The 21,256-nt window shown below is 42.3% G+C and overlaps 1 protein-coding gene across 5 annotated transcripts; it reads right to left on the bottom strand.

Moving 5' to 3' along the window:
* Positions 1-40: 40 nt before the first annotated feature.
* LOC109908928 (transcription elongation factor SPT5) lies at positions 41-20,910 on the bottom strand. 5 transcript variants are annotated; one of them, XM_020507728.2, is made up of 32 exons: positions 20,820-20,910; positions 20,698-20,730; positions 20,173-20,288; positions 19,816-19,969; positions 19,620-19,685; positions 19,290-19,295; positions 14,950-14,961; positions 14,693-14,762; positions 14,513-14,578; positions 14,350-14,415; positions 14,211-14,241; positions 14,024-14,092; positions 13,458-13,709; positions 13,248-13,337; positions 13,091-13,161; positions 12,877-12,982; positions 12,653-12,746; positions 12,402-12,538; positions 10,909-11,064; positions 10,637-10,783; positions 10,194-10,340; positions 8,699-8,824; positions 8,485-8,572; positions 8,201-8,311; positions 7,540-7,642; positions 7,294-7,421; positions 7,077-7,182; positions 6,714-6,872; positions 6,397-6,565; positions 1,871-2,074; positions 575-670; positions 41-440 (listed from the first exon to the last, which is right to left on the bottom strand). In XM_020507728.2, exons 3-32 carry the CDS (start codon positions 20,257-20,259, stop codon positions 300-302), a joined length of 3,258 nt encoding a protein of 1,085 aa, XP_020363317.1. In that variant the 5' UTR covers positions 20,260-20,288; positions 20,698-20,730; positions 20,820-20,910; the 3' UTR covers positions 41-299. The 5 variants fall into 5 exon arrangements, with proteins under 5 accessions (XP_020363317.1, XP_031651885.1, XP_031651886.1 ...); XM_031796025.1 differs by lacking the exon at positions 20,820-20,910 and having other exon boundaries at positions 20,698-20,813; XM_031796026.1 differs by having other exon boundaries at positions 14,950-16,458; positions 16,707-19,685; positions 20,698-20,826.
* Between the last annotated feature and the right edge of the window lie 346 nt (positions 20,911-21,256).

Genomic DNA, 21,256 nt, shown 5'->3' with positions numbered 1-21,256 from the left:
GTGTATATACAAAATGTTTATAGAAGACACCACACAGTGCAACAGTTAACATTTAATTGACATTGTACACGCATAACCAAAAGGTCGTTTCTATAACAAAAAAAGTAAAGAACAGACAGAAATTACAACCACAGAGCACTAAAAACCAATGCGAGTTCACTAAGAGCACAAGTTTGGCTGAAAAGAAATTACACGGGCAATTTTAATCTTTGATAGTGAACATGGGGGCACATATTCTGCTTGTTTTGAGTGACGTTGCTTTGCAGTGAGGGCGTGTTGTGAGGTTGGGGTGTGATGGCTCAGAGCTCCAGCTTGCCCAGGAAGCGGAGGTTGAGAATCTTCAGCTGGTCATCCAGCTCCATCCTGACGATGCCGTCGTCCCCATCAATACTCAGTAGGATCCCAGTGGCCTCGCGGTCCTCCCCTAAAATCACCTTCACCTGGAGAGAGGCACCACAGACAACAGATGACACACCAAGAGCAGCCAGAGCCTTATGAACCCAAAAGAACCATGCTCCTGTCCACAGAACTCTTGAGTCCAGTAGAAAGGTGTTGTGTTGAGAAGCAGCCTTACCTTGTTGTTCTTAGTTGGGGTGACAGGCTCTAGGTGTTCACTGGAGATGCTCACCACCTTCTCTGTGTCCTGGAGGAAGACTGAGCACATGCCACCCTGAGGAAGGAGAAGACACATCAGGTCAATGATGGGAGTACTTGGTTCAGCACGTTCACCACAACTCGTCGTGGTGCAAGCGCCATACTCTACCAACTGTGCCATAAAATGCTATTTTGTCCTGCTACAGCGGTAAATATATGAAAATAAGCTTATTCAGAATGAAGCGAACTTCCCCACCTCTCCGTCATGGTTTAAACCAGTGACCGTTTCAGGTTGTTTCAGTCGCAGTAATCTCTTTACTCTGCCTCTATTGGTCTTGAGCTTTTGCTAGCAAACTCAGGAGATACAGATGGCTGTATTTCAGCCTCTTTTCAGGGGTCGACTTTGACAAAAAAAAGTCAATTAATGCAAGTTACAAGAGTGTGTCATTATACTGATGTTTTGTTACATATTTTTCTTTCTTTTCATTAAACGTTTGCACTGTTTGGATACTGGAATTATTTTGGAATGGATGAACGTGTGCAAGTATCCTACCTTTTGAAGTGATTTGTTTGACAGTCAGATGAAAACATGACAGGTTGTGTTCACGTCACATTAAAAAAGGTAATACATTATTACCGTTAAAATACATGTCTTTACCATTAGGCCCATAAGGCATAAAAAAAAAAAGGGATGCCCCCCCCCGCCCATTCTGTAGGGTTTGTATCAGTTACATCAAAAGGCAATGGGAGCCAAATATGAGGGATGATACAGCATATACCCTATATTTGGTATATCATTGGTCACGGACGTTACACATACACAGTGCATTCAGAAAGTATTCAGACCCCTTGACTTTCTCCACATTGCTATGTTACAGCCTTATTCTAAAATTGATTAAATTGTTTTTGTTCCCCTCAATCTACCAAAGATAAGACACATGACAAAAAGTGTTGCTCCATCTTGGCAGTGTCTCATTTCTTCCATCAACAGGCCAAAACGGAGCCGTTACTGTCAGGAATCCAGAGTTCATTTCTACTCAAATAAATCAAATGACTACATACCATTTTGGTTATGGAAGACAAATCCCAGAAATTTGTCTACCATAACCAGTTGTATTTCTATACAACACTTTTTCCCTAAAAGCCAAAGTAATGTTCCCTCCATTTCAATCCAGACAGGAAACTTGGGTAATGAAGTAGAATCAAATGTGTGAGCCTTTCTTCACCCCTGTACCATCTAGGATCGTGGAGGAGTGGTGTGGTCTTTGCTACTCACCGTGACACTGCGGATGACGCCCGTCTGGTTAACCACCTGGCTGTCCAGGAAGGTGTCCTTAACCCGCACCAGGATGTCGGTGGTGACCCAGTCGCAGGAGGTCTGGTCGATGTTGGAGCCGGGGGTGTGGGGGTTGTAGCCGCCAGGGGAGGGTGCGCCGGGGGTCATGGGGCTGTAGCCTACCGGGCTGGGGCTCGGACTGGCCTGGGGTGGGACGACAGGAGGAAAAAAAAGATCAGGGCGATGGAACTTAGATTTGAAAGAGTTTCAACGATGCATCGTTCCGACAACAGCCAAAACCCCACGCAGAGAGAAGGTTCGCTTAGTTGTTGAAGCACGTGTACATACCAATGGGACCAAAAGAAAGGCAACTCTGCTCAACAGCACTCACTCTCTTTTCAAATCTTACTTTAGAAGGAAAACACTCAAAAAAAAGTGTAGTTTTCATTAGTCCACTGTTAATACAGTCCCAAAATCTTTTGCATGCCAGTAGTCAAGTTTTCAAGAAGCAAAGCGTCACATCATTACGATGATGCAAAATGCATGCAAGCGAATGTTCTTTCTGCATGGTGTTTTAAGAAACACGCTACATCTTCAGCTGATGTTGGAATGACGCAATGTTAAAACTGTGACGACTTTTCCTTTTAATCTAACATAATTATATGATCACCTATAGATAGATGCTAACAGGCCTATTGAGGCGGCTTATTCTACAACAAAGCACTAAACCACATATTTGGTATATCATTGTGCACGTTGTTACACATATACAGTGCATTTTGTTATGTTACAGCCTTATTCTGAAATGGATTAAATATTTTTTTCCCCTCATCAATCAAAGATACCCCATAATGACATAGTAGGTTTAGAAGCGTTTGCAAATTTATAAAATAAACCCTTCCTCTGGAAATATCACATTTACTTAAGTATTCAGACCCTTTACGCAGTACTTTGTTGAAGCACAATCGGCAGTGATTACAGCCTCGAGTCTTCTTGGGCAGGACGCTACAAGCTTGGCACACCTGTATTTGGGGAGCTTCTCCCATTCGTCTTTGCAGATCCTACCAAGCTCTGTCAGGTTGGATGGGGAATGTTGCTGCACCTGTTCGATAGGGTTCAAGTCCTGGCCCCTCAAGGACATTCAGAGACTTGTCCTGAAGCCACGCCTGCATTGTCTTGGCTGTGTGCTTAGGGTCATTGTCCTGTTGAAAGGTGAACCGTCACCCCAGTCTGAGGCCCTTAACGCTCTGGAGCAGGTTTTCTTCGAAGACATCTTTGTACTCCGTTCATCTTTCCCTTGACCCTGACTAGTCTCCCAGTCCATGCCGCTGAAAAACATCCCGACAGCATGATGCTTTCACCATGCTTCACCGTAGGGATGGTGCCAGGTTTCCTCCAGATGCGGTGCTTGTCATTCAGGCCGAAGAGTTCAATCTTGGTTTCATCAGATCAGATCATCTTGCTTTTCATGGTCAGAGTCTTTAGGTGCCTTCTGGCAAACTCCAAGCAGGCTGTCATGTGCCTTTAACTGAGGTGTGGCTTCCGTCTGGCCACTCTACCATAAAGGCCTGATTGGTGAAGTGCTACATTGATGGGAGAACCTTCCAGAAGGACAACCATCTCCATATAGGAACTCTGGAGCAGTCAGTGACCATCGGGTTCTTGCTCACCTCCTTGACCAAGGCCCTTCTCCCGATTGCTCAGTTTGGCCGGGCAGCCAGATCTAGGAAGAGTCTTGGTGGTTCTAAACTTCTTCCATTTAAGAATGACGAAGGCCACTGTGTTCTTGGGGTTCTTCAATGCTGCAGAAATGTTTTGGCACCCTTCCCCAGATCTGTGCCTCGACACAATCCTGTCTCGGAGCTCTACAGACAATTCCTTCAACCTCATGGCTTGGTTTTTGCTCTGACATGCACTGTCAATGTAATGAAATGTGAAAAAGGGAAGGGATCTGAACACATTCCAGATGCCCTGTATATTGACGCAATAATTACATAAGCCTAGGCTACAGTAGCCTAAAAGTAGAACTCGAATGAACATGAAATTGATTTCAAAATATAGGCCTAGGCAGCCTACTGTATTTATCATTTAATACAGTCATCCCAGTTTGCATTTTAAACAGCTTTTTCTAACTTTCACTTGTTTGAAACATTTGCAAAGGCATCGGCAACTTTGTATTTGTAGTCAACTTCGTCCTGGGAGTTCAAAAAGACATACAAATCTTGATTCTATGTTTAGCGGAGAACTGAGTATAAGGTGCTGTTAGAATCGGCTAAACTTTGAACATTGAGATATTAAATAAATGATAGAGGCAAAGTCTTGAATAGAAAGTTTGTAAAAAGCCAGAAGGCTTTAGAATGTGTTTGATGTAGGAGAGCAATGTGTTGATATAGAGAAGCCAGATGGATATCTGTGGATCATGAGGTGAGGGGTGAGGTCAGTTCCCTTTAACTTCTTTGGGACTGGGGGGGCAGTATTGAGTAGCTTGGATGAATAAGGTGCCCAGTGTAAACTGCCTACTACTCAGGCCCAAAAGCTAGAATATGCATATAATTAGTAGATTTTGATAGAAAAGACTTTGAAGTTTCTAAAACTGTTTGAATGATGTCTGAGTATAACAGAACTCATATGGCAGGCAAAAACCTGAGAAAAAAATCCAACCAGGAAGTGGGAAATCTGAGGTTTGTTGGTTTTCAAGTCTTTGCCAATCCAATATACAGTGTCTATGGGGTCATATTGCACTTCCTAAGGATTCCACTAGATGTCAACCGTCTTTAGAAGATTGTTTCATGCTTCTACTGTGAAGGGGGAGCGAATAAGAGCTGTTTGACTAAGAGGTCGTGAGAGCGAGCTGCGTTCCTTTTAATTTCTAAAGACAAAGGAATTGTCCGGTTGAAACATTATTGAAGATTTATGATAAAAACATCCTAAAGATTGATTCTATACATCATTTGACATGTTTCTACGAACTGTAATATAACTTTTTTTGACTTTTTGTCTGAACTAAGTGATCGCACATTGTGCATTTAGATTACTGGGCTAAACAAGCGAACAAAAAGGATTCCTTGGAGTGCATTCCGATGAAGATCAAAGGTAAGTGAATATTCATAACGCTATTTCTGACTTTTGTGACACCTCTCCTTCTTTGGAAAATGGCTATATGTTTTTCTGTGGCTAGGTGCTGACCTAACATAATCGCAAGGTGTCAAGACACTGTGGTTGGATTAACGAGAAGTTTCTCTTTAAAATGGTGTATAATACTTGTATGTTTAAGGAATTTTAAATTATGAGATTTATGTTGTTTTGAATTTGCCGCCCTGCAATTTCACTGGCTGTTGGCGAGGGTTTGGTTACCTTCTTTCCCGTGGAGCCATAAACTGTAAAGAGGAGTGTCCTAAGTAGGATGCATATAAACTGTGATTTCTGAAATGTTTAGCTGTCCGTTTTCAGCTGTACAGAACCTTTGGGAAGAATAAACTTGGTTAACGCTTCTCTAGTGTCTGTGGGTTATTAACTCTGAAAAATAAGAACCTAACAGTGCCAGAGGGCAACAAACCATCTGGACCACTACAATAGCTGAGGCAGTCAGTAAATAACGAGCATTTATAAGAGCAACTTCAATAACAATGGTTATGAGAAGCAGCTTGGAGATTAACGATGCGCCTATGGAGGTTCTGATGAATTTAGCAGATAAGCCTCCAAACGTGTTTGATTGTAAAACGTTTTTTCCCTAATATATATATATATATATATATATATATTATTATTTAGTATTATTTAAATGTGAATCACATTTGTATTTGGCTTACCCATGACGGCATTGCGTACCCCAGTTTGGGAATACCCGTTTCCAATTTAACTTGTTTTATTGTCTAGCAGCCAAAGGCACAATCCTGGTGATATTAGTAACCCATGCTAGTTGATGCATCTTTAGATCGCCCCTCTTTATTTCTAACATATATTTTCCTCGGTCACATGAAAGTGCGGTATGCTTTTGAGAATGGTGTTTTCACGCTAATTGCAATTTCGAACATTCGTGTATAGCCTACAGTCATGTAAATATTAACATTTCTATCAACATTTTAAGCTTAATTTTCTGATCAGTTGCGCCAGCCTCATTGCTTTAACATTTTTTTAATGTTCAGCAGTTGTATGAATTTTATATAGAAAGTATTTGGCTGTAATTGTTTCAATATTTTTATAGGCTACCAAGGGTGGCCCACCATCCTCCAGGAGACCCTTAAAGGGGTCAGTGTTGTATTTTGAGACAGGCTTGAATATGCAAAGTAGCCAATGGGCAGAGTGTAGCCTACATCTTTTCTCTATGGTAAAAAGATAGTAATGGATTATTTTTTTTTTAAGTAGTTCCGGGCATCATACAATGATGTAGAAATGGTGTAACAGACCATTTTTCTTTTTTTGGGGATAAGTGACTTGAGCTTTCAGACAAGTACAATTTTTAAATCAACATCAGTCCTACTAAGTGGCAAAACATTTTTTTTTATGTCAAGCGTGGTGGGTCTTACCTGGTATGCCATGGGTGAGGGTGTGGGGTGGTAGCTGGCTGGTGAGTGTGTGTTCTGGTAGCCCACTGGGCTGGGGGCCACCTGATGGTAGCTCTGGGGACTGGGGCTGGGTTGGTACGAGCCCTGTGGGGAGGGGGCAGTGTACGGCGAGTACTGTTCCGTGTTGTACCTGAGGAACACACACAGTCAGTGGACTTGGCTAGGACGGAGAGAACCAAACTCACCTTGAGCAGTTGGTCGTCACTATAAAAGGGGCCTAGAGACATTGAAAAAGACCGCAAACAGACAATGGAAAACCGTATGTGTGCGAGACTCACATGGCTGGGGTGCCTGGGGTCTGGGGGTTGTACTGGGGATTGACCTGGGGTGAGGGCACCTCTGGGTAGCCAGGGGTCTGGGGGTTAGGCGTGCCCCCGTAGCCCTGAGGGGACGGCGAGGGCTCGTCATCATAACCAAACTCAAAGTCATCGTCCGCCCTGAAACAAGAGGAACAGGTTAAAGGCTGTTTCCAAAAAGTTATCCTATTAGGGAAACATATTTTCAGGATATGTAGAAAGTACAGAAAAATAGCTGTATTAACTTTGACAACTCTTGACCAGGCAAAGATGAAGAAACCCTTATCAACCATAGAATGCTGAGGCTATTTCCCACATTTAGTTTTTTCCCCACATGTAGCCTACCTGGACGGTGTGTTGGGGTTGTTGGGGTCCCACGCTCCGCTCTGCCCCGGCGTTCTGCTCCCATCATGCAGCGGGGTCTGCGAGCCGTAGTGCGGTGTACGGCTCCCTGTGGGGAACAAGGATCACCACAATGAGAATAGTTATATTGCAGGTCATAGATATATATATTCTGATTGAGGGCCATAGAGATATTTCCTTGGTGGGGTGTCTCGCTCACCATCGTGTAAGGGGGTCTGAGAGCCATACATGGGGGTACGGGAGCCTGTCCCGTACATGGGGGTCTGGGAACCGTACATGGGAGTGCGTCCGTGTGTGGAAGTCATTCCTCCATGCCTCTTGGCTCCCCTGAATGTAACAAAAACAAGTCAACATTAATTAACACTCTAAAAAGGTGAACTATTGCATTAATATCACTGTGTTCACAATATATCATTGTAATAGATCCCTGATGATGTGAACGAACATTGTGGTGAGACGCTGTCGGTCCACAGAGATGGTCTGGCATGTTGAGTGCAGCTCCACTCTGGCTGTCGACTCAGTGGCATCCTTCACCACTCCAATGTACCCTGGGAAATAATGGCAAGGGTTAGGTCAAAAGATTCCCTATTGATAATAATCCAAGTGTTGAAACTCCAATACCCATGGTGCAACAGCATTTCTGCTTAATGTGTTTATTGTCCATTCTCTGGCAGAGGACAACCCCATCTGGTTCACATGTGATCTGGTTTGGTCCTTTTTCTGCATTCATAGCAAGTGGGAAACTCAGAAAATCCTACTTGTGTGCATTCACATGTCTTGAACTCATTGAGTGCGCAGATTGGCTAATGGCAAACAAGCTGGGTTAAAAATAAACTAAAAGTACAGCTATTAAAGTTGCAAAAAAAGTAGTGTTCAAAAACAGATGTTTTTTGTAAATAATGTTTTGCTGTTGCATTTAAGTGTCAAAAATGCTGTTATTGAGATAATTTCAATAGTATGCGACATCAGATTTTAGCATGTGGGAGAAGTCAGAGCTTGGAGATGACAGATCAGTTTCCCACCAGCTGGAGGAGCATTCAAGTCATTTTCTCCCAGCCGTATGCTGATATTTACACATTTCTGAGTTGTTATGAACGCAGCATTACCCTTGTATGGTCCCTGGGAGATGCGGACGGTCTGTCCAATCAGGTCGTTGTCCCTCCTGCCCCGGCCACGCCCCATCTGTCCACCTCCTCCACCACCCCTCTGCTGCTGACCTGAAGGAGAGGACAGGAGTTGTGTCCTGCCTGTGGTCTGATAATTGTTATTTAGTGTTGTATCCTGCACTAAGCAACTGTTTGCTAATTTCTACAAATCAACAAAGGGCAGTGTAATACACAGTTTATGGTGAGAGTGACCACATGCTCTCTGTGAGCTGTACTCCACTCACCACCACCACCACCTGGATGCATGGGGCTGCTGATACTTGGACTCCTCGGAGCGAAGCCTCCCACGGTGAAGTTGGTGACGTCTCTGGGCTAAAAAAATGGAAGAATCAAAATGTCAACAACAGCTCTGATGGTTCCCACTGGAGAAGGTTAAGAGGTGATGGCATAGATGGAAGACTTGAAAGTGATGCGGTGAGAGCTAAATGGGAGACTGACCTTGGAGCCCCCGGCCAGCACCACGTGGCGTGTCTTGCAGACGAACATGCCCCCGTTCTCCACCAGCTTTTTACAGTGCAGGAAGGCAAAGCCTCGGAAAATGTGGCGGATCTCTCCCTCACGCCCCTGGCAAACAAACCACACCACTTATATGCTAACAACCTATACATGCTAATCGCACCTTAAGCAGATAAGCAATATGGCCTAAAACTCAACATACAGTCCCATTTTGTGCATGAAAATAAAGTACCAGTCCAAAGTTTGGACCCACTTACACATTCAAGGGTCTTTATTTTTTTAAACTATTTTCTACATTGTAGAATAATAGTGAAGATATCAAAACTATGAAATAATACATATGGAATCATGTAGTAACCAAAAGTGTTAAATTAAAATATATTTTAGTGATGCACCGGGTTAAACTATCCGATAGCGATGTTGGCATTTTTAGCGAATGTCGGCCGATTCCAATATGTTCACAGATATATCGTGCATCCCTAATACATTTTATATTTGAGATACTTCAAAGTAGCCACCCTTTGCCTTGACAGCTTTGCACACACTTGGCATTCTCGCAACCCCCCCCCAAAAAAAAACTGGAATGAGTAGGTGTGCCCAAAGTTTGACTGGTGCTATACGTCAAAGCTCTTCAAGCTGACTTACCAATTTTGTCAATGAGGGCTCGAGTCCAGACACTGGCTTTGAAAGTAGTCACCAAACCTGGATGGTGGCCTATTAGTAGAGCCCTAGACAATATTTTTTGTTGCCTAATTCCATTTACTTTTCCATTCAACGTTTTGTTTTTCCTGGTTTCAGATGTCATTTTTTTCTCAAAATCCCTTTAAAAACAACATTGTAATATTCTAAGTTCACAACAAGGCTTAAACGAAATCAGAAGACCACGTTTGAGGTCTGGGAAACATCTAAGGAATTTTCATTTTTGGGTGTAGATCCCCTTCAAATGTAAGTGTACACCAGCAAGAGACTTGTTCGGTTAGCAGTGTTTCTATAGCGCAAATGTGATTGCAGTTTGCTAAACAAATCTCCACTGGATTTATGCAAACAATCATGATTAATCTGCTAGGTAGGCTACTTTGTAGTTAACATTTAAATTGACAAGGTTTTTTGGAAAGCCTTTCCATCTACCAGAAGATAGTTATCATTAGCAGCTTCGCTAACGGCTACACGAAGTGGTAGACAAACGCGCACACAGCCCGAGGCAATTCCACATCGTCTCTTCAGAAAGTTCAAGGAAACTAAGAATCACTTATGCATTTTGTTCTTGATTATGATCATCTTAGGCAAATTAATAAATTATCTAATAAGTTCAGTACATTTAGTTGATTTCCGATTAAATGTAATACATTTTTGAATATAGTTTAATTCCGTGATTCCTGTCTACGTCACAGATTTTATAGGGCCCTACTAAAGCTGGAGTTGAGAAATACATTTATGAGCTTAGACCTATAGAAAGCAGAACTGTGGTGAATCTTACCGAGTGTGGCCCGTCGATGACCTTGACGATGTCTTTGACGTGAATGTTGTTCTGCTCAGAGTCCAGCGCCACAGCAAAGCGGTTGTCTTTCCGCCGATTCACTGCCTGGTGACGCACCGTCAGCACCTTGCCGTGCATGTTGAGGACCTGGGGAGAAGAAGAGGAATACAAGTGTGAGCACTATAGGAATGCTCAGGGATTTAGGCTTGACTGCCACAATTTAATAGACATTACACTATGTGCCAATTTTAAAATTTAGCAAAATCACTCAAGTTCCCATTTCAAGAACAGATGGTGGACAAAACATCTCTCCAGCAGGCACACAACCACGACGCCAAGCCCACACACACAATCGTTTATAAAATAACATTTATTTTGTCCTGATCTGAACCTGATCATTTAAGTGGAAATGTATTTTGCAGAAGAGTAAAATGAGTACCAACCTGGAATGTCTCTCTCTCCAGCCTGACAATAACTCCCACGGTCTGGGGGTCCAGTTGGACCAGCTCTCCCCATTCGTGCTGGCCCCCGGCATCTACCCCTGACGCCGTCTCAGAGCACAGCTGTAAGTCCCGGGGCAGGACCTTCAACTACAGAGCACACACACCCACGTAAAATCGATAATGGTTCACTGAAGTTACGTAGGAATTATGCAAAATATGATTATTTATTTGATTTGATTGATGTCCCAGTTCAATAATGTGACGTTGCTTACCTCGTGCATGGTGAGGTCAGAGAAGAGGATGACAAAGTTCTCCTCCACGCGTACGATGAGGCCGGTGTCGCCCTCGTAGCGGCCTGCTATCACCTTGACGTGGTCACCCATACGGAAGTACTTCCTCAATTCATGGGCCGGGAACTCCAGCGGATCCTGCACACAGACCAGACATCAATAACAAACCATTATTTTGTATCAGTGCCAATAGAATGAACGGAACACAGTGGGAATGTCTGGCCGCCTCACGTGAACGTTTTGATCCCGTAATTCTATCCGTCCCACATTTTTGGGAAGCCCAATTTCTTCATCATGCTGTAATGGGAGATAGTTCTCGAAATCCCAGTTTTTGCGGCTTGACTAATAACTAACCACATTATCCCTACGCAAACAAGAATCTGGTTTGTGATCGCTTGACCCCGGGTCATATTCTACCACTCCCACATTTTTGGGAAGCATGATTAAGTAGTCTATTCATGACTACACACAGCCCGATGCTTTCTTCATGCTGTGATGAATCGTGTTCCCTTTGCAGGCTATTTTACTTGGCTGAACCAGAATCTGGCTTGCTAGCCAATTAAATGCTGCCTGCGGTGGATTTAGTAAAAAATAAAAAAGAGCTTGTCTATAGTCAACTGAATGCACAGCTTAGCACATAGAACTGCAGTTACACAAGTAACATCCGATGTCCGCTATTAGCAGATTTTGGCTCTTGCTTTTGAAAGGTTGGAGGAACTCAGGAAGACATGCATTCGGTTTTCCTCTACGACACAAGCCGCGCAGGACATTTTAGAAGGAACTGTGACAAAACTGCAATTGAAAGCAATGCAGATTACCTTTTTATACACAGTTATTACCTGATGAGCTTCCATAATGTTTTCCTGACATTTACAAAATCTTTGATGCTTTTCAGTCACTTTGTGATGCAAATAAAAACGCACACCTTTCCTATATTAGTCATTTCACATATGTTCTTATCATCTGTATTATCTCTTATTATCTGAACGTCTAAAACCAGATCGAAAGTATGCAGAAAAAACTGAAACAATGTAAATAACTGCCCTTTTCTGGCACGCAAATTGATGCAGCGATTTCGATAAATATCAGTCAAAAAACACAAAAAAAATCATCACTATGTTGATTGCCCACCCCTGGTTTACTGGTAGTTCTCATTGAAATTCCAATTTGTTTGGCTAGACAAAAAAATAACAAAACGTCATTCCAATGCAAACAAGAATCTGGTTCGTAGCGGCTTGAACCAGGGTCAATGTCTTTGGCTTGTTTTTAACAACAAGTAGACTGAATATCTTACTTTAGGGCCTGAGAATATCTGAACAAAATTCTACCGAAAACTAGCAGAACATTATGTACCGTTTTGACAATTCTAACCAATGTGAACCTGTTTCCACACAATTTGACTTTAGGCCCAACTCTAGTAGGACAAATCTGAAATGTCCTCCCAATGTCATTGTCTGCTTGGCGCTTGTCATTACCTTCAGGTCCTCATGCTTGGGCATGATGGTGATCTTGTTGCCATCCACACTCAGGATCTTGCCCTGCAAGTTGATCAGCTCCCCTTCACACACCTCCACGTTGTCCCCAGCCTGGAGGTTGTGCTCACGCTCTTTACCTGTGGTCACACAACAAAACATGCCTCTTACAAAAGCAGATACACGTAAATGAAAACCAGAAAGTAAATACTAAATCTCATATATCTTGAGTATGCTGTAGAAGTTGCTGTTACCTGCGGTTTCAGTCACCACCTCCAGATCAATGCCTTCTGGCTGATCCTCAAACTTCTCCAGCTCTGACAGAGTGGGTTTCACTCCTTCAGTGATCTATAGATCACAAAGAGACTGAGCCATGGGTACAGATTACTAAGAACACTTTTCAGCCCCGTTTTTCACTATAGGGCTTTCAACAAATGGCCAATAAAACAGTGGTATTGAGACAACGTGGTCGTCTTACCACAGCAGACATGGCAAAGCTCTTGAAGAGGAACCCTTTACGGCTGTAGCGGTTAGCTTCAAATATCATGAAGTCTCCATCGTGGCTGACATCCCCACCAAGTGACCTGCAAGAAAACACCATCAGGAAGTAATCGAGGCTGCGATCTTATCTATTTGGGACAGTGTAATCAAATCCCCAATAATGATAGTCTTCAGGACATGTTTCATTGTACCTGATCTTTTCCGCATCGAAGAGTCTCTGGGCTGGTCTCTTGAACTTCTTCCGCTTTGCAAACCAGTCTTTCTGGGAGACACAACAGGAAGTGTCATGGGATATCAAAGTTGAGGGTGGTGAGTAGCCCATGACAACAGAGTGCTGCCGTTGCTTACCATGCTCATACGGGCCTTAATTCTGTCCAAATCTATCCTGGGAATCATCTTCAGTGATATCGTGTTCTGACTGGGCTCCACATAGTCCACCTAAAGGAGGAGAATACATGTATGTTCCAAGAATATGGTAAGGATATTTACCTTTGTCTTCAAAATACATTTTCATCAGTCTTCACAAGTGTCGACTTCCACAATGTGTTTAAAGCATACCTGGGCAATGTCATCTTTGTAGAGGCCTCTCTTGAGGCGGACCCAGGACTTGGGCTTGAGGTTAGTCACCTCTTTGACCACCTTGAGGACGTCTGTCATCTCCTTGATGGGAACCATCTGCTGGTTCCAGAAGCCCATCCTCAGGTTGCCTATTCCATCAATTGCAGCCTTGACGTGAGTCTGCTTGTACGACTCCACATAGATGTAACCTTTGACATGTTCGGGAGCCACTACCGACTTGATTTGGAGGGGCTGTGTAGAATGGTGTATAAGAAAACATTTCACAGGTTGTCAAAGCGCCCCCTTTCCATTTATTTATTTATATATAAATCGCCAAGAGATATACAGGCTATCAAGAGAGCCATCATATAAAGCACTAAATGCAAACATTAGCATCTTATTACAAATAACATTTCAAATCAAATCTTATTAGGTCACATGCACCGAATACAACCATACATACTTACGAGCCCCTAACCAACAGTTCAGTTTCAAAAAATACAGATAAGAATAACAGATAAAAGCTATAGAAGCTGTGAATGCAGAAAATTAGGGTGGGGACATACCGTGTCTGTGAATTGATAGGCAATGAATTTCCTCATCAATGCGATGGCGGTTGCTCTCTCTTCTCCAATCTGTAATGACAAAATACATGACATAGGCAAAAGTATTATTATTATTATTTTTAATTAAAAACTGTTTTTATTGTGTGCTGAACTTTAGGATGTCTACACAAAAATATAAGCTCCATACCTTACACTTGACCGTCCAAAGATTAGGATCCCTTTGAAAAAGAATATACAATACCAAGAACATTGAGAATATGTATATAGATTGGATTGTTGTAGTGCACTAAAAATACATTCCCCATCTTGGTGAAGGTGATACATACTTGACGCCAGGGAGCAGCTGCTGCTGGGTGATGTCATCAGACAGTTCCTCAGAACCCCCAGGAAAACTAGAGGGAATCAAAAACCGAAATTTCAGTCAAAGGGATAACCGGTAAAATCAATGTTGAAACAGAATTAACAGATTACTACTGTGAAAATACTCACTCATTTCCTGATTGCTTGGCATATTTCCTCATGTAATATTCACCCAAGGCCTCTTCTCTGGAATCTCTGAAATGTCCAAAAATTCAAATGTCAGACTTCAAGAACACAGCTTTGCATAGTAACAACTGGAATATTAATGGAAAGAAGCCTAGCCACTCGTAGCCCATAAGAACACATTACCTCCAGAGGTTCTGCAGCCTGCGGGAGCCAGAGTTGTCCTCATCCAGGACCACATGGTCAATGTTGGACACTGAAGAGTAAAGCAGACTCAGTGAGCCCATTACAGTCACACAAAAAAACTATTTAATGTAGAAGATTGAATGTAGAAGTTCTCCGTTCAAACAAGTGGTCCTTTAAAGAACCTATCTGTGTATACCTATGTCTAGCCCCAAGTGGTAGGTAGGTCTTTTTCATATTGGAAGAAGAAAAACACTTACCCTCAGCTTCCTCTGCTCCGGGCCAGGCAGGTTAAGGTAGAGGGAGGAAAACACATTAAGAGCCAAATGAGATTGTCATACACACAAAGCAAAGAGTGGCAGGGGCACAGACAGGAACAAATTAAATGTTTTTTTTTTTTTTTTTTTACATTAACGATGGTAAAAGACCAAATGGCTCATGAGACCAAGGATGATTGTAATGTGGGTAATTGTAATGTGAATGCTTATGCGTCTTTGTGATATGGCTGATTGACATGCCAAAAAAAGCTTAAAACAATATAATTTAGCTAAATCACACATATTAGCTTTCTTCTAGCAGGTAGCATTTCAGGCAAATGGTCACACTTGGTTCACATAAGTGCCTAGAACCCCATGGTCTGATTATTTACTACAAATAAGGTTGTACATTTCGGGGAATACTCAAAAGGTGGAAACTTTCCGTGGGAATTAACGGGAATATATGAAAATGAATATTAATTCAATTTAAATGTAGATGTTTTTTTGCATTGGATATATTTACCATATGGAGACAGAAACAAAACTTTTACCTTATCATAAGTAGACAATTGCAAAAAACCCTTCCAATAGAAATAAAAACAATTTAGTTATGAATTGAACTTTAATTAAATGAGTTGACTCATCACATGAGATGATTTCACTGAAGAACAAAAGAAAGAGAATATTGAATGATCCATCGCATCTCTGTAAAATTATAGTTTCTAGACTAAAGCTTTGGTTGTCTTCCTCTCAGGCTTCCATGTCTTCTCCCTGGACCTCCTCAAAGTTCACCTCTTGAACATCAGCCTCTGAGGCCTCATCTTCACTGTCACTTTCCAACCCTGTTGAGGATGGCTCGTTGTCAGGCTCAAAAAGCCTCAAATGTCCCCAGATTGCCACCAATTTTTAAACCCTTATAATGGTCAACATGTTGCGTGCTTTGGTGTGTGTGTGTTCCCAAACAAGAACCAGGCGGCTGATGTTGGTGGGATTTGGAGGATGATGGAGACAATAGGGGAAAGAGCCTCAGATCCACAAAGTCCCTTCCACCAGGTGCTGATGAGATATGTTGGCACAACGGCCATATTGCACCTCCTTCCCAAAGCCCTTGCTTGGACATGTACTTTGCCAGACTGCCAAGAACCCAAAATACATCATCCAGGAGGATCCTCTTGATGGGGCTGTCCATATCGGCAGACTGTGATATGGCCATTTCCTGGAGACTCCTTCCCCTCCAGAAGACTGTCAAACACGACGACAACACCACTCCAACGGGTGTTGCTGGGCAGCTTCAATGCGATGCTCTTATTCTTCTCACTTTGCTTGGTGAGGTAGATTGCTGCTATAACTTGTTGACCCTTCACATACCTAACAATTTCCTTTGCTCTCTTGTTGAGTGTATACATTGTTTTCGGTGCCATGATGTCCTTGAGAAGCAGATTCAATGCATGTCTGTCATCAGTGCAAATACCTTCTGTGGTCCAAGGTCATTGATGACTGCCTTCAGCTCATCTGTAATGTAGAGACAGGTGTGTCTGTTGTAGATAAAGCATGTCTAGTTAAAAGGGTGTATGCTGGGCGAAAAATAAATCGGAAATCTATTGCAATACACATTGCCTGTGAGCAGAGGTGAACCAGTTGCATACACAGCTCGAGCAAGACATTCATCAACATTTCTCTGACTACATTCCTCCATTGAGTCAAAAAAGGAGGACCATGAGCTGATGCTATCGATATGGTGTCTGATTCATCATTTTCACCTCGATTAGAAGTAGAGGGACTTGTCTCAGAGGTTGCTTGTTGTGAGCACTGAGGGAACTTCATGCACATCTTTGTTGTATTCTTCACATTTCATTTGGCACAGTATTTGCAAATGTACACATTTCCTTCTACATTAGCTGCAGTGAAAAGTCTTCACACATCAGATAGTGCCCGTGGCATTTTCCTGTAAAGATTAGAAAAAAAGAGAGAAATAAAATAAATACAATTCCGTGTACAGATAAATAAATAGTTAAGCAGTTAAATTAAATGACTCCTTTGTAAGATACATGTTTTAAAATGAAACATGTATGGAAACAGTTGAATTAACACTGTTAGCAGGCTCAAGCAAGCTAAAACCCACATGGTAGCAAAAACTATCAAGCAGAAATTGTTAACAAGTTAGAAATTATTTAAACACTGCTGAAGGCTACTAAACTCAGCAAAAAAAGAAACATCCTCTCACTGTCAGCTGTGTTTATTTTCAGCTAACTTAACATGTGTAAATATTTGTCTGAACATAAGATTCAACAACTGAGACATAAACTGAACAAGTTCCACAGGCATGTGACGAACAGAAATTAAATAATGTGTCCCTGAACAAAGGTGGTCAAAATCAAAACAGTCAGTATCTGGTGTGGCCACTAGCTGCATTTAAGTACTGCAGTGCATCTTCTCCTCATCGACTGCACCAGATTTGCCAGTTCATGCTGTGAGATGTTACCCCACTCTTCCACCAAGGCACCAGCAAGTTCCCGGACATTTCTGGGGGAGAATGGCCCTAGCCCTCACCCTCCGATCCAACAGGTCCCAGATGTGCTCAATGGGATTGAGAGTCGGGCTCGTCGCTGGCCATGGCAGAACACTGACATTCCTGTCTTGCAGGAAATCACACACAGAACGAGCAGTATGGCTGGTGGCATTGTCATGCTGTAGAGTCATGTCAGGATGAGCCTGCAGGAAGGGTACCACATGAGGGAGGAGGATGTCTTCCCTGTAACGCACAGCGTTGAGATTTCCAGCAATGACATTAAGCTCAGTCCGATGATGCTGTGACACACCGCCCCAGACCATGACGGACCCTCCACCTCCAAATCGATCCCGCTCCAGAGTACAGGCCTCAGTATAACGCTCATTCCTTCGACGATAAACGCGAATCCAACAATCACCCCTGGTGAGACAAAACCACGACTCGTCAGTGAAGAGCACTTTTTGCCAGTCCTGTCTAGTCCAGCCGACGGTGGGTTTGTGCCCATAGGCAACACTGCCTGTGATGTTTGGTGAGGACCTGCCTTACAACAGGCCTACAAGCCCCCAGTCCAGCCTCTCTCAGCCTATTGCGGACAGTCTGAGCACTGACGGAGGGATAGTGTGTTCCTGGTGGAACTCGAGCAGTTGTTGCCATCCTGTACCTGTCCCGCAGGTGTGATGTTACACGTGGTCTGCCACTGCGAGGACGATCAGCTGTCCGTCCTGTCTCCCTGTAGCTCTGTCTTAGGCGTCTCACAGTACAGATATTGAAGTTTATTGCCCTGGCCACATCTGCAGTACTCATGCCTCCTTGCAGTATGCCTAAGGCACTGAGCATCTTTCTTTTGGTGTTTTTCCAGAGTCAGTAGAATGGCCTCTTTAGTGTCCCAAGTTCTCATAACTGTGACCTTAATTGCCTACCGTCTCGAAGTTGTTAGTGCCTTAACGGCCGTTCCACAGGTGCGTGTTCATTAATTGTTTATGGTTCATTGAACATGCACGGGAAACAGTGTTTAATCCTTTTACAATGAAGATCTGCGAAGTTATTTGGATTTTTACTAATTATCTTTGAAAGACAGGGTCCTGAAAAAGGGCCGTTAACTTTTTTGCTGAGTTTATTTACTAGTAAAAAATATATAAATGTAACATAAAATATATTCACCCCACCCAGTATTGTAATTGATCAAAACTTACCAGAAAGCATGTGGTCCTTGGCTCAGACAGTGTAGTAGTGTGGGCTCAATAGCATCTCATTAGTGTGCAAGATCTTGAGAATGAGTTGTACATGTGATGGAAGAGTGCACTGCACGTGATGGAAGAATGCACTATGCATACAGAGGGTTGCAATTACATTGAATTGGGGATAGTTAAACCAAGATATGCCACAAGAACTAGAATTGCCTTATGTGTATCCCACAACAACAAAAAAAGTCACTGTTATAAGATCACTTTTTTGAGGAATTTAAGCAAAAATCCCAGGCTTAACTTCCCATGGAAAATATCCGACCCTTTGCATCCCTACTGATAAGTCATAACTCTGCCGGTGTCAGGTTAACATACCATCCAACAACATTTCTACAATATTTTCCTGACCAGTAAATAGGTCACAGCTGTCAAATACAATATACTATTGTATTACCTCATACAGGTAGCCTCAGTTATTATGGGAGACCCCAATAATGTATTTGCCATCAGTGCTCCTTTAGATTAGAAGTGCAGCAGTACGAAAATGTGGGTGGAGTTATAACAGAATGTGACTTATTGAATGAGAGATAACCAATCCATTTAATTAGATGCAAGGAAAACAGAGAGCAGAAAATCTGGAATTGATTTACCGTTAACTGAAGGAGGCATGCACAAGAAAAGGAATTATTAGCACAGGAAGAACACAGTCAACACTCACATATACTCATTTTGGCATAGATTTGTTGATTGTATTTGTAATGCTGCCTGTCCCTTCCTGAATCCAAACAATACTACAGACAAATCCATCATGCCTAAGCATCTGCACACCACCCATAGGAAAGTAATTTTCAAATAATTTAAAATTTAACAAAGTTCATGAACTCAGTCCTCATCAACAGACAACTGCCCCAACGTTGCTCATATAGAACTCCCTCTCAGGTATTAGATATCCTCAAACATGGCCCCATGTGTGACCTTACCTTTCTCTAAAATATCCTCAGCACCTTCCTCCCACGGGTCTTCATCTTCATACTCATCATCCACATCTAAACAAAACCAGAGGGATAAGTAAAGTTTCTTTCAGATACATTAAAACTAAAATGTTTTGGTGAGCAAGAACATGTTGACAACTATTCTACACTGCAATGGTATTATTCAAGTCTAGATTTGTCTTACCGGCTTCATCTAAGATGAAACCTCCATGCCTGGGTTTCTTTCTGGGACGGTCATCATCATCCTCTTCCTCCTCTTCGTCATACTCATCTGCCAAGTCTTCCCCTTCCTCTTCTGCTGCCTTGTCACTGCCAGATAAACTTGCCTGCCCATCTTCCTGTATAGGGGAAAACATTCAAACCACTCACAAGTTATGTCAATGCAGTAAAACGTGCAATGTAAATTTGGAGCCAGTCTAGGTTTGTTAGCATCAATTCTGATACAGTAGCATATTGAGGGCAATGCATGCACAGGTGCATCTGTTCCACCACCTACCCATTCACACAGTGCAAGGCAGTGTTAGGTAGCTAGCTAGCTTACCTCTGCCTCATTTTTATCCACCTCCTCGGCTTCGCTACTTTGTTCACTCTGGTTGTCAGAGAAGTCGCTGTCTTCACTGTCCGACATTCTTGGAGCCGGGGTCTCCTCCAAAGAGACTGAGTTGAAAAGCACAGTGATTTTAGTTTTCTAACTAACGTTAACTTAGTTCAGACAGTCCTTGCTTGGGTGAGACTGAAAATTTAATGCTATCTAACACTGACTGTATTACTAGCTACAGTAGCTACCCAAAAAGCTGGAGAAAATGTGTTTCAGGATAATACGCTGAGCTACGTTATTCTCTAAGAATGTACATAGTCAGTTAGCTTATTACGATAATGTAACGACCGAAACAACACAGAGAATGTACAATGTTGATAGCTAAAAGCGAAAGGAAGGCCTAGTATAGTAAGTTAGTAGCCTCAGGATCACGCGAGCCAGCTAGGAAGCTAACGTTAAGCTAGCAAACAACCCAAATTTACAATAATATTTTGATAAATACATTCCAAGCACAGCTAACGGTATTACCTTTCTAAAACACGTGTCTTGGTTTGGACTTAACTAAAAGAAGAAAGAAATTGTTAGATATTTTTTTTGTCACTTCCACTTCCTTCGATACACAAAATAACGAAATTTGGAAGGCAACGAACCACATTCTCGCGATGGTTTGAAATACTTGTTAAAGCGGTGCAGTCTCATTACATATGTTTATATCTGTGGTCTCCATATCCCAACCCATGTTCATAACAGCACACCTGATTTCTGGCTGTAATAATAATGGCGAAGGTGCATGAAGATGGCGGCCCCCATGTACTTACCACAAACGCCTCAAAATAACAACATAATGATACCACAAAAACGTTTTTTAAACAGTTGGTAAGCATAGAGTCAAATACTAGTATCTCAAGTCGCTATGGTGCATAAAGATGGAGGAATTCCGATATGATTTATTCCTTTGAGCACTATCTATCTACATACTTTTAAAACTATGGTTCAATGTGCCTATAAATCAGCACAATCTACTTTTTAGTTTTTTTCAAATTGCTGCAACATTGAACCATAGTTCTAAAAGTATGTGGATAGATAG

Source organism: Oncorhynchus kisutch, linkage group LG18 (genome assembly GCF_002021735.2).
Source record: "Oncorhynchus kisutch isolate 150728-3 linkage group LG18, Okis_V2, whole genome shotgun sequence".
Classification (NCBI taxonomy): domain Eukaryota; kingdom Metazoa; phylum Chordata; class Actinopteri; order Salmoniformes; family Salmonidae; genus Oncorhynchus; species Oncorhynchus kisutch.
The sequence above is the reverse complement of the archived record's forward strand: the minus strand, read 5'-3'. Positions and strand labels throughout refer to the sequence as shown.

Bases quoted from the DNA above. Each gene is read 5' to 3' on its own strand.
- LOC109908928 (XM_020507728.2), bottom strand. From the start codon at position 20,259: ATGTCGGACAGTGAAGACAGCGACTTCTCTGACAACCAGAGTGAACAA. The intron at 8,312-8,484 runs GTGAGTGGAGTA...CCTCTCCTTCAG, and splicing joins GCATCCAGGTGGTGGTGGTG to GTCAGCAGCAGAGGGGTGGT. The intron at 441-574 runs GTAAGGCTGCTT...GCCTCTCTCCAG, and splicing joins CCCCAACTAAGAACAACAAG to GTGAAGGTGATTTTAGGGGA.